Source organism: Dryas octopetala, chromosome 5 (genome assembly GCF_963921425.1).
Source record: "Dryas octopetala chromosome 5, drDryOcto1.1, whole genome shotgun sequence".
Lineage (NCBI taxonomy): Eukaryota > Viridiplantae > Streptophyta > Magnoliopsida > Rosales > Rosaceae > Dryas > Dryas octopetala.
In genome coordinates this window covers 14,205,117-14,218,186 of record NC_141370.1, presented here as the reverse complement: position 1 = coordinate 14,218,186, position 13,070 = coordinate 14,205,117, and the positions used below count along the sequence as shown (strand labels likewise).

Sequence of the window (13,070 nt, the reverse complement as noted above, 5' to 3'; positions counted from 1 at the left end):
AAACATTTTATTAAAGTACCAAAACAATTAAAAATATGCAAAGACCCGCCACAATCATGTCATCTATGTGATATGCAGGGAATGCATGGGCTTGAGTTTTTGACCTTGTACAATAAAAGTAGGTACTAATCTGACAATTTTTTACAATATGTTTTGGTATAAAAATTGTAAGTTATTATCTTATTTAAGAATTCTTTTAACTTTTACTTCATACGTTTTCCAAGTGTTCAATTTTTTTTCTTCTTATTATATATGATGATATAAAATTTTAAAAATAAACATAAAAGCACTTTTGCGCAACCAAACATCATGTAAAGCACTTATATACAATGTAAAGTACTTTAATGTTGACCACCAAACGATAAAATGCTTATGTGGAAAAGTTCTACTAATAAGAAGTGCTACTATTAAAAGAGCTACGACACAAAAGTGCTTCCTGAGAAACAGTGTCAAACGGGCCCTAGGTTTGTCTTGCTTAATCTGCCTTGACAACTTCTGTTTTGTTTAGATCTGGCTTTCGAAGTCTGGTCGGACTTGGACTCCCCTTGTGGCCAGGAAAATCTAGTTGGACTTGAACCCAAGTTACCCAACCACAGAAATAAGTGTGCAAAAATACTGAAAAACCGAGTTTCGAACTGAACCAAATCGACTGAATTGGTTTGGTCTGTTTGTTTGTTTTTTTTTTTTTATTATTTGTTTTCGGATAACAAACCAAACCAAACCAATAATGAGCGGTTTGGTTTTGATTTTCAATATTAAAATTTTCGGTTTTAACCGAACCAAACTACCACTTATAATATATATTCATTTTTATATATTAATTAGTTTATATATGATTTTAATACTTGCTATAAAGTAAACCAAATTTCCTATTATAGTTTATATATGTTTGTATATGTTTATTATAGTTTATAGTAAAGTTTATAGGTTTATAGTATATGTTTATATGTGTTTGTATATGTTTATAGTATAGTTTATATTTTATAGGATTAGTTTATAATTTATAGTTTGTATATACTATACTACTAGGGTATATATATACTAAAACAATTATAGTTAAAGGTATATGGTTTATGGTATAGAGTATAATAGTATAGGTAATTGGTATATAGTATACAAGTATATGGTATGAGTATATGCAATAAGGTATATGGTATGGCGTTTATGGTATATCAGTTGTTATCCGGTATTTGGATAACTATACCGATATTCTCGGTTAACCAAACCAGTTGACTTGGACAAGGCTTGGTTTGATTTTGGTTCTCAAATTGGCCATTTCGAAAATGTTGGTTTGGTTACGGTTATGCCTTTGTGGTTCAGTTTTTCGAACCATGCACACCCCTAGGAAATTCTATGTAAAAAGTTATGGACAGTACTCGGGTCACCTCGGAATAAAGTTATAAACCAACATAATGCTGAATATACCCTACATTTTTTCACCAGATAATTCCAACTTTGCCCTCAAACACAAATATACCCAATTCAGAAAAATTATTGTATGATCATGACACTATCACGTGGTGTTACCTAAATCATTGTGGTATTACCTGATTCACTTTTGTATTACGATTACACACAATTAATAATTTCTTATATATACATCCAATGTTTGCGACGTTAACTTCCTCCACCATTGGTGTCGTTATAGACTCCATCAATGACAGTGAATAGAGATAGAGAGAGAGAGAGAGAAGCAGCCCGCAGTGGAGGAAGGCAATGTCACTGGCGTCGGTTTAATAGGCAGAGTAAAAATGTGGTGAGCAGGGTAGGTGCTAGATTGGGAACAAAGGTGTGTTTTTTAATTTTAATTGAGGGCAAAGTTAGGATTATTAAATGAACAATTTTGTAGGGTACATCCAACATTTTCTTGGGTACGTATAGAATTTTCTAGGGGTGGGCATTTTAACCATGCACCGGCAAAACCGACCGGATTGCACAATAAAAAAATCTTAAAAAACCGCATTGACAAAAAAAAGTCAACACTACAAAGAAAACCGAACCGCACCGGTTCCGGTTCCATACTCCATTTAACCAAAATGAGTCATCTTCAACCTTCATCCAGCAACCCCTAAATTGAATTCGCATAAAAATATAAGCGAGCAGCCAACCACACACCAGCATAGCCCATAACACTTTATTTTTCCTTTGAGCTATCTTCAATTCATCTTCAACCGTGTTCATTTTCTTCAACATGTCAGCCAATCCCAAAACTAACAATCTCCTCTTTGCTGCATATTACAAAAAAAAAAAAAAAAGGTCAATTAAGTCAAGAAATTAACATCACCCAGCATTAAGAATCAAACAACATATACCCCATATCTGGGACAGCGAATGAACCTCCTCCAGGGATTCAAATTTGTCCAAGAGGTTAGCATGGTTGGCCTAAGTCCACAGCCACATCTTACCCACTCCATTTCAGTCGCGACAGACCTACAAAGATAAGAAGTACAAAGAAAAAGAGAAAGAAACTCAAGAACCCTAAAGATGAGCAACCCAGAGATTTACTAAGCATAAATCCTTCTAATGCCCGTATATATTTAATTCTCTGCACTTGTGCCGCCTTATAAGCATGGATGGCTCTTCAATGGCGCATGGTTTCAAGATTCGCATTGATTCCCATCACGATTCTGCAACGGCAGTGTTGCTTCAAATCATTCTTAAAATACTATATTTTATTATTATTTTAATCTGATGTGTAGTGTGTCAGACAACGTGACAGTGTGTTTTGGAGGGAACCACTTTGGGTCAGGACTGATGTGGCGAAGTTGGGCGGGAACCAACTTGGGGCCGACACATCAATGCCAAGTATTGGGTTCGCCTATGTCACGTCAGTAGTTAACAGACTTCTTGACGGTCAGACTAACGGAGATACCCAGTTGACTAAATACAGAAATTGATGAAACAGATGTACATTTATATAAAGTATGATTGATGGATTCTCAAATACAGTATTAGTTTTTAATATTTATAAATATTTTTGTGATTTTTTGAATGATTTTGTTATCCACGTGGCACTATTGATATACATGACGAATGTTTATTTTTCAAGTTAGATCTTAATTTGTGTATATTTTTTAAAAAAATATTTATTCATGAACCCAATTAAAATAGTCTAATTAGTTAAGTGTCTATATTGAACTTATGTCAATTTTTTCAATTAATTTTTTGCATGCCATTGATTAATACACATGACGCAGATTTAGAGTCCATGACCCTAAATTTCACCAACTTGGCTTACACCCAAAAAAAAAAAAAAAAAAACATGAATTTTAATCAAGAACATATGTATTCATCTATAGGCTAATAATTTTTTCAATTATTAACGTAATTCATGGTCAAACAAATAAATTATTTAAAGCTTAATTTTTTATTTCTAAATAACAAACAAACAAATAGAGTCATAATCCAAATCATAAATATTCTATAATTAAATAACCAAAATCCACAAAAATTGAAATCAGTCATCGACACATAAATCCATTTCACTAGGATAAATAAACGGTCTTGTTAGATAACGAGAGGGGAATTTAAACTTTTCCATGTAAAGGTAGCCATCTTCTTGTTCGTCACCTTCCTGCTCATCAGATGGTACTTCCGCACTCAAAATCTCTGCTCCCTCAGAAACCACTGGTCTGCTCAACAGGGAAAACATGAACAAAGGTCGATCAAAGGGTGAAGAGCATACAACTGAAACGCACCAAAGCTTCATGTAAAGCAACAAAGAGTCTATCAAAAAAATTTTCTTTTCTTGGATATGTGTAACAGATTCAAACCAACAAACACTAAACCTTTCGCTTAATTACCAACAAGATATTCTCCATGTCATGCGAGGTTGCAAGCTTACCCTTAAAATTACCCAATGATCAACTATTGGGTTACACCTAATAGACTTACTATGCCTGTATCTACTTTCTACCATGTTCATTCATACTCATGCCAATCATATAGGACAGGCCTTCCCATTATATCATGCTTGTGCTTGCATCCCAGCATTTACGGAAAGCTTAGAAAACATAACTTAGAAGTGTTTCAAGTATCATGTAATGCACCCTAGAAGGTTACTACAGAAAGGTTGCCTATAATACAGCAAGTAGAGTATAGCATCCAGAAAATTTCTTTCCTATTAATAAGATATTAGAAGAATCCACAGGAAGAAGAAAAACAAGGACAGCTTGAGCATAGTGGAAGCATGGTCAATACAAAGTAATAAATCTAAATTTGACTACCAAAACTTGGAAGACTGATAAATAATTTCAATAACACCATAAAAGAGTAGATTTGAGGATTCTCCCCAACGCATTCATTCAGTTAAGAATCATTGCAGAAGCATTAGCTTAATCTTGTTCCATGAAAATTAAACTTGAACCATTAAACAGTTATGCACTAAAAAGTCTAATCAGACTTTGAAAAGGCCTTTCTTTCTGACACTCCAACAACTGTATAATAATATAAGACAATATCAACTGAATCCAAGTAGCATAGATGCTCTACCAAAAATTCCAGGCAAGTTAACAAATATAGCTAGTAGCAGAAGTTAAAATATATCACCACAATCTTTTTAAAATTTATTTTTTATACCCATAAATCCCCAAACAGGCTTCGCTGACCCGAGATCGAAAGATTCGAAACAGAGGCCTCCTGCCAAACTCTACAATCTTTAGGAGGCAGGAAACTCTAGCAAATAGCTAGGTAGGTACCTTGAGGGGATTGGAACCCCAGACCACATGGTTCTCAATTGTAAAACAGTTCACTAACCAAGCAGCTAAAGCAAAGAAAGAATCTTTCTGAAGGCATCCTAAGATGCAGATCATGCAGTATTTTCTTCAAAGGTAACACAACACCAGAGCCATTCCCAATGCCTCATAATAGAAGTGGTACATAAAACTCTATACTATGCAAACTTCCTACAGTTCCTATCCTTTCCAAAAAATTCTCAAGAAACAACAATTCTATCCTGAAACACCCACAAATTTAACATTCCAGTGAAAATTTCTTCCAAACTTTCCAAATAATTTAGTAACAATGCTTGCTAGTCCTCATCTATGGGAAAAACAAAACTCATATACAAAGTTTTTGACCAAAACCTCCTCGCCCAAGAAAACTCACCAACAATCACCAATAACTATGAAGAACGTTGTAAACTTGTAATCAACTCCTAACTGTTCCTCATACCATTCCCAGTTTCCCAACACAGTGAAAGCCCGTTGACCTTGTTTTTTTAAATGAGAAAAAGCCCATCGATCTATAATCCAAACAAGAGTGAAACAATGTTTTACCTTTAGCTGAAACAGGGTATAAATCATGTTGTTATCACCTATTTGGACAGAATCCGTAGCAACAAACCCCCCTTGTTTAGCAAAACAAAACATAGACCCAGATGCACTAACACAGACAATCCTATTGAGGTAGAAGGAAAGGTAAGTAAATAACTAAGACCTTTAATCGTCTTTTTTTTTTTATGCGTAAAAAAGTAAAATGATACTGACACAATATACTAAGAGCAGGCAGGTATCAATAATTACAACTATTTCTTCCATATTTTTGTCCATCATCAACTGCACTCCTGGTAATGGTACCTTAGATTAATGAAATATAAATAAGTCCATATCTAAGAGAAGATAAAAGACCATCCCTGCAACTGCCTGCAAGCATATTTATTTGATACCATTTGATACCAATTAATAATCAATCAATGTTTGTCAAACCCAAGAAGGTTTGTCTTGCTCTTGAATGCTAAAACAATGTCATCTATCCAATTGGAAACTTAGCTATCTATATGTGCTCCATTTTTCACATTCCAAATTACGGTATTTTCCAATTTCCAATGGTTTCAAGGTTTCAGTTCTAGAAAACAAAAAAATATACAAATTATTCATCAACAAAAGCTGCATAAACATAAATTTTGGAAGGAATATGACTTCAAAAATAGTATATCCATACTTCATGTTTATAATGATAAACTGAAAGTGTTTGCAACCCGTAGCAATATCAAAACAAACTGATGACATGAATTCCACCAAAGAGAGCTTATGGCTTTACTACTCTCGAATTCCAAGATCTATATGACACTGATCCAACAAACAATTAAAAAACCCTAAGTGAAATTGAAGATATGAGTTTAAATTAACAATATCTAATAAGAGTTTGAATTGGACCTGCATATGAAGATGTTTTTTTGTTGATGGCTAGTACATATGATGATGTGTAAATCTTACAATTTATATTAATATATGTGTTCGCAAAAATACTCTTCTTAATGGTAAGCTTCACATGAAAAGTAAAGCACCAAAGACAACAACAGGCTTAAAGGGAAAAGAAACAGTCAACTTACAATGGAGTAGAACCCGAATTCCTCTTATCCAACCGGTAGAAAGGTAGGAAGCAAGCACGTAGAGCAAAGAAACGACCAGTTTCAGCTATGTTACACACTGTTTGACACACGAATTTGAGCGTATTGCTTTCAAAGTGGTAGCTTAAGATAAAGTTGCGAGTGCCAAAGAATAAGACATCAGAATGTGGACTTAATGCATAGGGTTCAAGGCATGGGGTAGGACCACAATCATAGTCTATATAATTGCTCATCCAGCACCTCAATCTTTTGCAACAAATACTGTATCTGAGAGTCCATTCACCAGATTCAAATCGATCATCATAAGACCAAATGCGAAAAGTATTTGAACTATCACGCTTGAAATAATAGAGAAGTTCCGATGACACCCCAAGACATCCCATCGCACAGGTCTTGTCAGCCTCAGGGTCAGGGAGTTCAATGGCACGAGAATTAACAGTATTGAGGTCAATGCATAAAAGTTTCCATGAACTGGCTATGCTGTATAACGCCCCGTGCAAGTATACAAAATGCCTGCACAACTCGAAACTTTTGAACCCCTCTGTAAACATGGGGTCAAGTTGCAAACCGTGTCGAACCCACTGTCCAGATTCCAGCGAGAATATGTCCAGCAGTGTTGAGGTTGAGGTTGGGTTTGAGGACATGGGTTCAGAATAATCAATTCGGACAACTCTGCAGTGAGGAGATTCGGCTGGGTCAAAAGCCAAGGCAGCACAAAAATGGTCATGGTGGTGTGCACTGACTTTAGGTATGGCCACAGTTTCTTTGGTGATGGGATTGCACACATACAACTGATAAGTGCGTGACTTGAATAACAGAAGTAACCCATTGCAACAATCAAGGTAAGCATCGCCATAGCGCCTCTGATGTCGAAAAGACTGCATCCTTTCCTTGAAATGCCAAAAATCAGATGCTGAGGCCTTGAAGCGGGTCTTTTCCTTTTCCTCGTTATCTTCCATGTGTTTATAATTCAAGAGAGAGACATAATTTATATGACGCACATCAGATGCCACACCGTCCATAGTGTAAAAGTAAAGACCCAAAACAGGGGACTGCGCCCAAAATCTCCGCACCCAAATATCTGAAATAATTCGATGCCATGACTTGGACACCCTCTTGCATTTCACCAGGTCCTTCCCTGATAATCTACACAAAATCTCAAACAACAAATCCTCAAACAAATTCCCCATATACCCAAATCCTAACTGTGCACTGTGGTGGTATTCAGGTTGACAAGTCTGACAGTAGCAGCAGAAAAGGAAACCAATAACGAGTAAGAAACGTAGTAGCCAAAAAAGACATCACCTTTTGTAACCAAAAAAAGAAAAAGACATCACCTTTTATCCTTATTTCTCCGTCAGAACAAATTGTCTTGATGGCTGCTCTGAGTGGATGATATCTTCTCTTTCTTCTGATCTCAAAGTAGCAGACTTTGGTTTGGCCTGGCCGGAGACGTGGTGATAATGGTGAGTGGGATTGGTGGTTTTTCGGCTAATTTGAGGGTTGGTCGACTCTTGTCAGGATGAGTTACGGGAGTTATGAAGACTGTCTTGCTTAGATCTGCCTTGACAGCTTCTGTTTTGTTAGATCTGGCTTCGAGGTCTGGTCCGCCTTGGACTCACCTTGCGGGCCTGTGGCTAGGAAGTCTCGTTGCACTTGAACCCATTTTACCCAACCACAGAAATAAATTTTTCTTTTTTGCTGAAGTCTGATTCGTCTGAACCACAGAAATAAAATTGGAATGGGAAATTCTATAATATAAACCAACAAAATGCTGAATATACCCTACATTTATTACCCCATAATTCCAAATTTGCCCTCAAATACAAAAATACAAAATCCGTCTACCCCACCTTTTTCCGGCGCCTCACCACCTCCCAAAATACAAAAAGTTATTGATGTTACTGTAACCCCATGTAATGGTGTTATTGTTAATTACCTAATATTACATGGTGTTATTGTTAATTACCTAATATACTGTAGTATTATACTCACACATAATAATTTATCACACACCTAATGCCTATGATGTCGACTTACTCCACTGTTGGTGTCGTTATGGGCTCATCAACGACACTAAGTGAAGAGAGATTGAGAGAGAGAGAGAGGGTGATGGTGATGGTGATGGTGATGGAGGAAGGCAAAGTCATAGGTGCTGCACCGGGGGCTGAGGTGTTTTTTAAAATTTTAATTGTGGGCAAAGTTAAGATTATTAGATGAACAATTTTGTAGGGTGTATTCAGCATTTTTTTGGGTTTGTGTGGAATTTCCCATTTGGAATGGATAAACTATATTTGTTGTTCTTATGTTTTGACCTAAAATCACATTTTGCAATTTTATGAATTAGATTCTTGTGTTTTATTTAGTTTGCAACCTTAGAGCCATTTTGAAATTTTGTCAAAAAAACACATTTATTTAATTTGGGGTTATATCTTTTTTATGAGATAATTAGGGTTGGGTCATTTAGAAAAATAATTTTTAAATAGAGACCGGAGGTATTTTAAAATTTATAAGAAAATCATTTTAATTCATAATAAAGTCCTTTAATTTATAAGAAATTTTTTAAAATTCATAATAAAGTCCTTTTAATTTATAAGAAAATCATTTTAATTCATAATAAAGTCTTCCCCGATTTGAAGAGTATTTCCCTTCCTAGGGTATAGAGTGGGCTTTATAGAGACTGCATGTTAGGTTTAACTCTAGAATTTTGGGCGGGATCTAAAATTCCAGAGTTAAAACCTATAAAGCCGTCAAAGAATAAAAATAAAAGGACTTGATTAAAAACCCTAAATCACTAATGGTCTTAGTTTAAAAAAGACTCATAAAATAGATTGTACTCTAAGTCTTCCTTTTTTTTATTGAGAAAAAATTTGTTGGGAGATTGAAAGACCATCTAATGGGCTTTCTAAATTAATTTCTATTCCTATTTTCATGTTTATTTGCTAGATAAATTGGGGCTCACAAATTTTTAGGGTTTGAAAATCAAATTCAAAATTATATATAAGATTTTCGATAATTCTTGAGTAAAAAAAATTTTTAGTCCCTTTATTTTACCCTGAAAACAGATTTGGTTCCTGTGGTTTCAAAATTCTACATTTGGTTCATGTGTTTTATGTTTTTTGCAATATGAGGACAATTTTAATAAACTCTAAATTTTAATTTTGTTTAAAAATCAAATTGAAGGTTATAAACATGATTTTTTGGTCATTTTTTAGTAAAACTCCCGAGTTTTGATATGAGAAAAAAATCTCATCTTGGTTATAAAATGTTCTTAAATTACAAACAATATAAAACATAAAAACCAAATGCAGAATTTGAAATCATAGTGACCAATTTTATTTTTAGGGTAAAACACATAGATCAAAAATGTTTTTTACTCTTTAGAAATAAGAAAAAGAGAAATGGGAGATTAAGAAGTTTGGGTGTGTACTGTGTATAGAATTTTCATTGATCATATTTGTACAATCTCCATAGGGTTACGACCATTGATGATATGTGTACGATCAAGAGAAAAAGCCCATAGGGCCGATGCCAGTTGGATTATAAAATCTGAGTGCAATTTCAAAGTTTTCAAGTTTGGCACACTTGAATCAAATACAAAATTCAAGTTTGGGTTTTTTTTTTTTTTTTTTTTTTTCAGAGAGAAGTGTAAGTTGGATCGAAAAATCCCATTATGACTGATTCCGGTTTAAAAATTCTTACGTTTGCACTCCTAAATCAAATCTTAGATTAAAAAATTGCAAAAGAAATCGGATCGAAATCAAAATGCTTTTTTAAAATCAATCCAATTTGAATTCCAATCTAAAAAGTTTTTGAAATTTTCCAAAGTCTTTATGATCCAATATTTCTGATTAATTTGAAATCATTCCGATTTATTTCAAAATCATTTCAATTTGTTTGATCCATTTTCTTTTTTAAATATATATATATAGATATATATTAAAAGAAAGAATTAATACAATTAAAATTAGGTTAAATACAAAAATAGTTCTATAATATATGCTAGTACACACATATTTTTAGCATACGTAATTACTAAGTATATATATATATTTTTCTTTTTTAGCATATGCTAACGATATGTATTTATTTAACTTTACACCTAGTATCTATTTGTTTACTACATTTAACCACAATGTCAGGACATTGAGATTCAAAGTTAAACCCCCTCCCCAAGATAGAAATATGTATATATAGAGTAAACAATTTAATCAACTATAGGTGATATTTACAGAGCCCAAGGAGATTAGAACAAACTATAGGTGATATTTATAATGAAGCACGCCAAGTATTTATGTGACAAGTGGGAAGCAGGTGAAGTATATATGTGACAAGTGTATTCGGAAACAAGTGACAAGTGAATTGACAAACAAGTTACTAGTGTATCTTCAAATCAGTTTATGCCCGCTTGGAAGACTCTCAAATGACAAGTCTCACAAGTTCAGATGCTGAAGGCCTATTGGATGGGTCCTTGTCCAACATGCTGAGCAGAAAGTCTGTATGTTCATGATGAGTCCACGAAGTAGGAAGCTTTCCTGTATTCTTCAGGTCTTCGATAGGATGCCACCTTTGTTGTTCCGTCGTCAATCTGGAAAGCATGACGTACAGCAGTAGCCCAGCACTGTATATGTCCGCCTTAGGATTAACCTTTTCATCTGGTGCACAGTACAAACCTTCTCTGTCCTCCTTTTTAATTTCAGCATCCTCACCATTAATACATCGTGCTGGAAAGACAGAGGGAACAATGTTGAATTTTTTCATTCTACATCATTAATTTTACTCCTCATTAAATATATGCATCAACTCTCATACTTACCAAGCCCAAAATCCGCTATTTTTACTGTCCCATCACGGATTAATATGTTGGCAACCGACAAATCTCCATGCATTACTTTGTTTTCATGGATATATTTCAAGCCTCTTACTATTTGCTTGAAAATAGTCCAACACTCATCCTCTTCCAGTCCACCATTTAGTTTCTTTTCCAATGAACTGTGTAAACAGAAAATGTTGACATATTACATGAAAGTTATGCCACAAGTTTATGCATTGTTAACAGTTGATTACAAACTGTAAATCCAACCAAAAAGAAATGATGAAGTTTTTTAATTATACCTTTCACAGTATTCTTGTTGAATATACAAACCAGGGTAAGACTGACCGGATTTGTCCTTGAATTCATCCTCAGAAACCAGTTTTCCAAGCTCATTTTTGAGGCCAACAATAGTGGGTTCAACCCAAGCCTGGAATATGCAAGTTGCTTATAAGTTTAAGTCAAGTTTAAGCAAACTATTAGGTACACTTATTTGTGCTCAAACAGAAAAAGTCCATTATCCACCACAATAAATCCCAAGTCTAATTTTTGACCAACAAGAGAGTGAGAGTTCTCCACTCTCTCTCTCAGCCTTTACTTATGCCTGAATCTAAATAAGCTAGTAGCTAGAAGCTTCGATATACTGTGTCATATATTTTGATGAAGTAAAAGTTTTAACCTTGCAATAACTAAGTGATCAAAAATTAAAAAAGATTCATATAAGCTAAAATAAGACAAGGAGCATGACTAAATTTTACCGAAAAATATCTGACCACATTGTGGTGACACAGTCCAGCAAGAACCACTGCCTCTCTGTACATAAAGAATTATTTAAGCAACATTAATAGCCAAAGAAATGCATGTAGAAAACATTGACAAGATGTACAGATATTTACCTCCTGACTTTTTCATAACCATAGTCATCATATGCTCCAATGGGAATTTTCTTCACAACATAGATTTGATCATCTACGTGATTCTTACAGAGAACCACACATCCGAAAGATCCTTTTCCTTAAACACCCAAGAAATTTTAGAAACTAGACACATTGAGATAATTCTGATTACAAAAAGAAAATTACCAATTATGTTGATCTCCTCAAACTCAGTCAAAAACTTTGATTCCTGTATTAAAATCAACACAAAAATAATGAGGATTCCTGTATTGCATCAAACCTAATTCAATTTGAGCCAACAATTGCTAAGACTTACTTCTTTGCCTGAATATCGCGGTTCCCGAATGACAACCCCTTCAATTTTTATCTGTCCCATACTAAAATTTACACACATAAATGAATATCTCGAAGCTATAACTAACCACATAAACAAATATCTCAAAACATAAACTAAGAAATCTGTAAGCATAGTTCTTCACAGTAATTAAAAACAACTTATTATAACTTTTTTACATAATTATGGAGCTATATGAATGAATTAATCTTATGAAGATAAATGTATACTGCATTTGAATTTAACAAGTTAGCGATAGATCACTGAACCACTTAGATGCATCAAATGCAAAACTCTAACTAAAACATCAGAAACTAATAAAATCACAACTATAGATCAAACACCTATGTCATGAAATTGAATAAACCATTCATTTTCTCTAAACATTCTCAGCATCCAAACAAATAATCAAGTCAAAATTGAAACAGCACTCTAATGGAGAAAACAGGGAATAAAACTCATACAAAAAAAAAAACCTTAGAAATCAATAGACAAGCAAATCAGATAATGAAAAAAAAAGAAAAATCAAGATTCCTTCAAAAAGGAGAACCTAAAGACTAGAAATGCCTCTATTCAATTCTAGAGAAAATGCCTCTTTGTAATTATTCATCAACATTGTCTCTCTTTTCGTGTTTGGTTTCTCTGTCTAGAAAGCTCTCCTGCTATCAGAGCCAATAG

General features: G+C 34.1%; 2 protein-coding genes across 4 annotated transcripts; both read right to left on the bottom strand.

Annotated features, from left to right (window-relative positions):
* Positions 1-3,395: 3,395 nt before the first annotated feature.
* On the bottom strand, positions 3,396-7,963 carry LOC147284612 (F-box protein At5g07610-like). Of its 3 annotated transcripts, none has more exons than XM_086244997.1 (3): positions 7,687-7,963; positions 6,332-7,587; positions 3,396-3,632 (listed from the first exon to the last, which is right to left on the bottom strand). In XM_086244997.1, the coding sequence occupies exons 2-3, from the start codon at positions 7,537-7,539 to the stop codon at positions 3,458-3,460; spliced, it is 1,383 nt and encodes a 460-aa protein (XP_086101123.1). In that variant the 5' UTR covers positions 7,540-7,587; positions 7,687-7,963; the 3' UTR covers positions 3,396-3,457. The 3 variants fall into 3 exon arrangements, with proteins under 3 accessions (XP_086101123.1, XP_086101124.1, XP_086101122.1); XM_086244998.1 differs by having other exon boundaries at positions 6,332-7,495; XM_086244996.1 differs by having other exon boundaries at positions 6,332-7,963.
* Positions 7,964-10,768: 2,805 nt separating this feature from the next.
* Positions 10,769-12,434, bottom strand: LOC147284611 (eIF-2-alpha kinase GCN2-like). Its single transcript, XM_086245711.1, has 7 exons — positions 12,375-12,434; positions 12,245-12,287; positions 12,059-12,176; positions 11,921-11,975; positions 11,465-11,592; positions 11,166-11,341; positions 10,769-11,073 (listed from the first exon to the last, which is right to left on the bottom strand). Exons 1-7 carry the CDS (start codon positions 12,432-12,434, stop codon positions 10,769-10,771), a joined length of 885 nt encoding a protein of 294 aa, XP_086101837.1.
* Between the last annotated feature and the right edge of the window lie 636 nt (positions 12,435-13,070).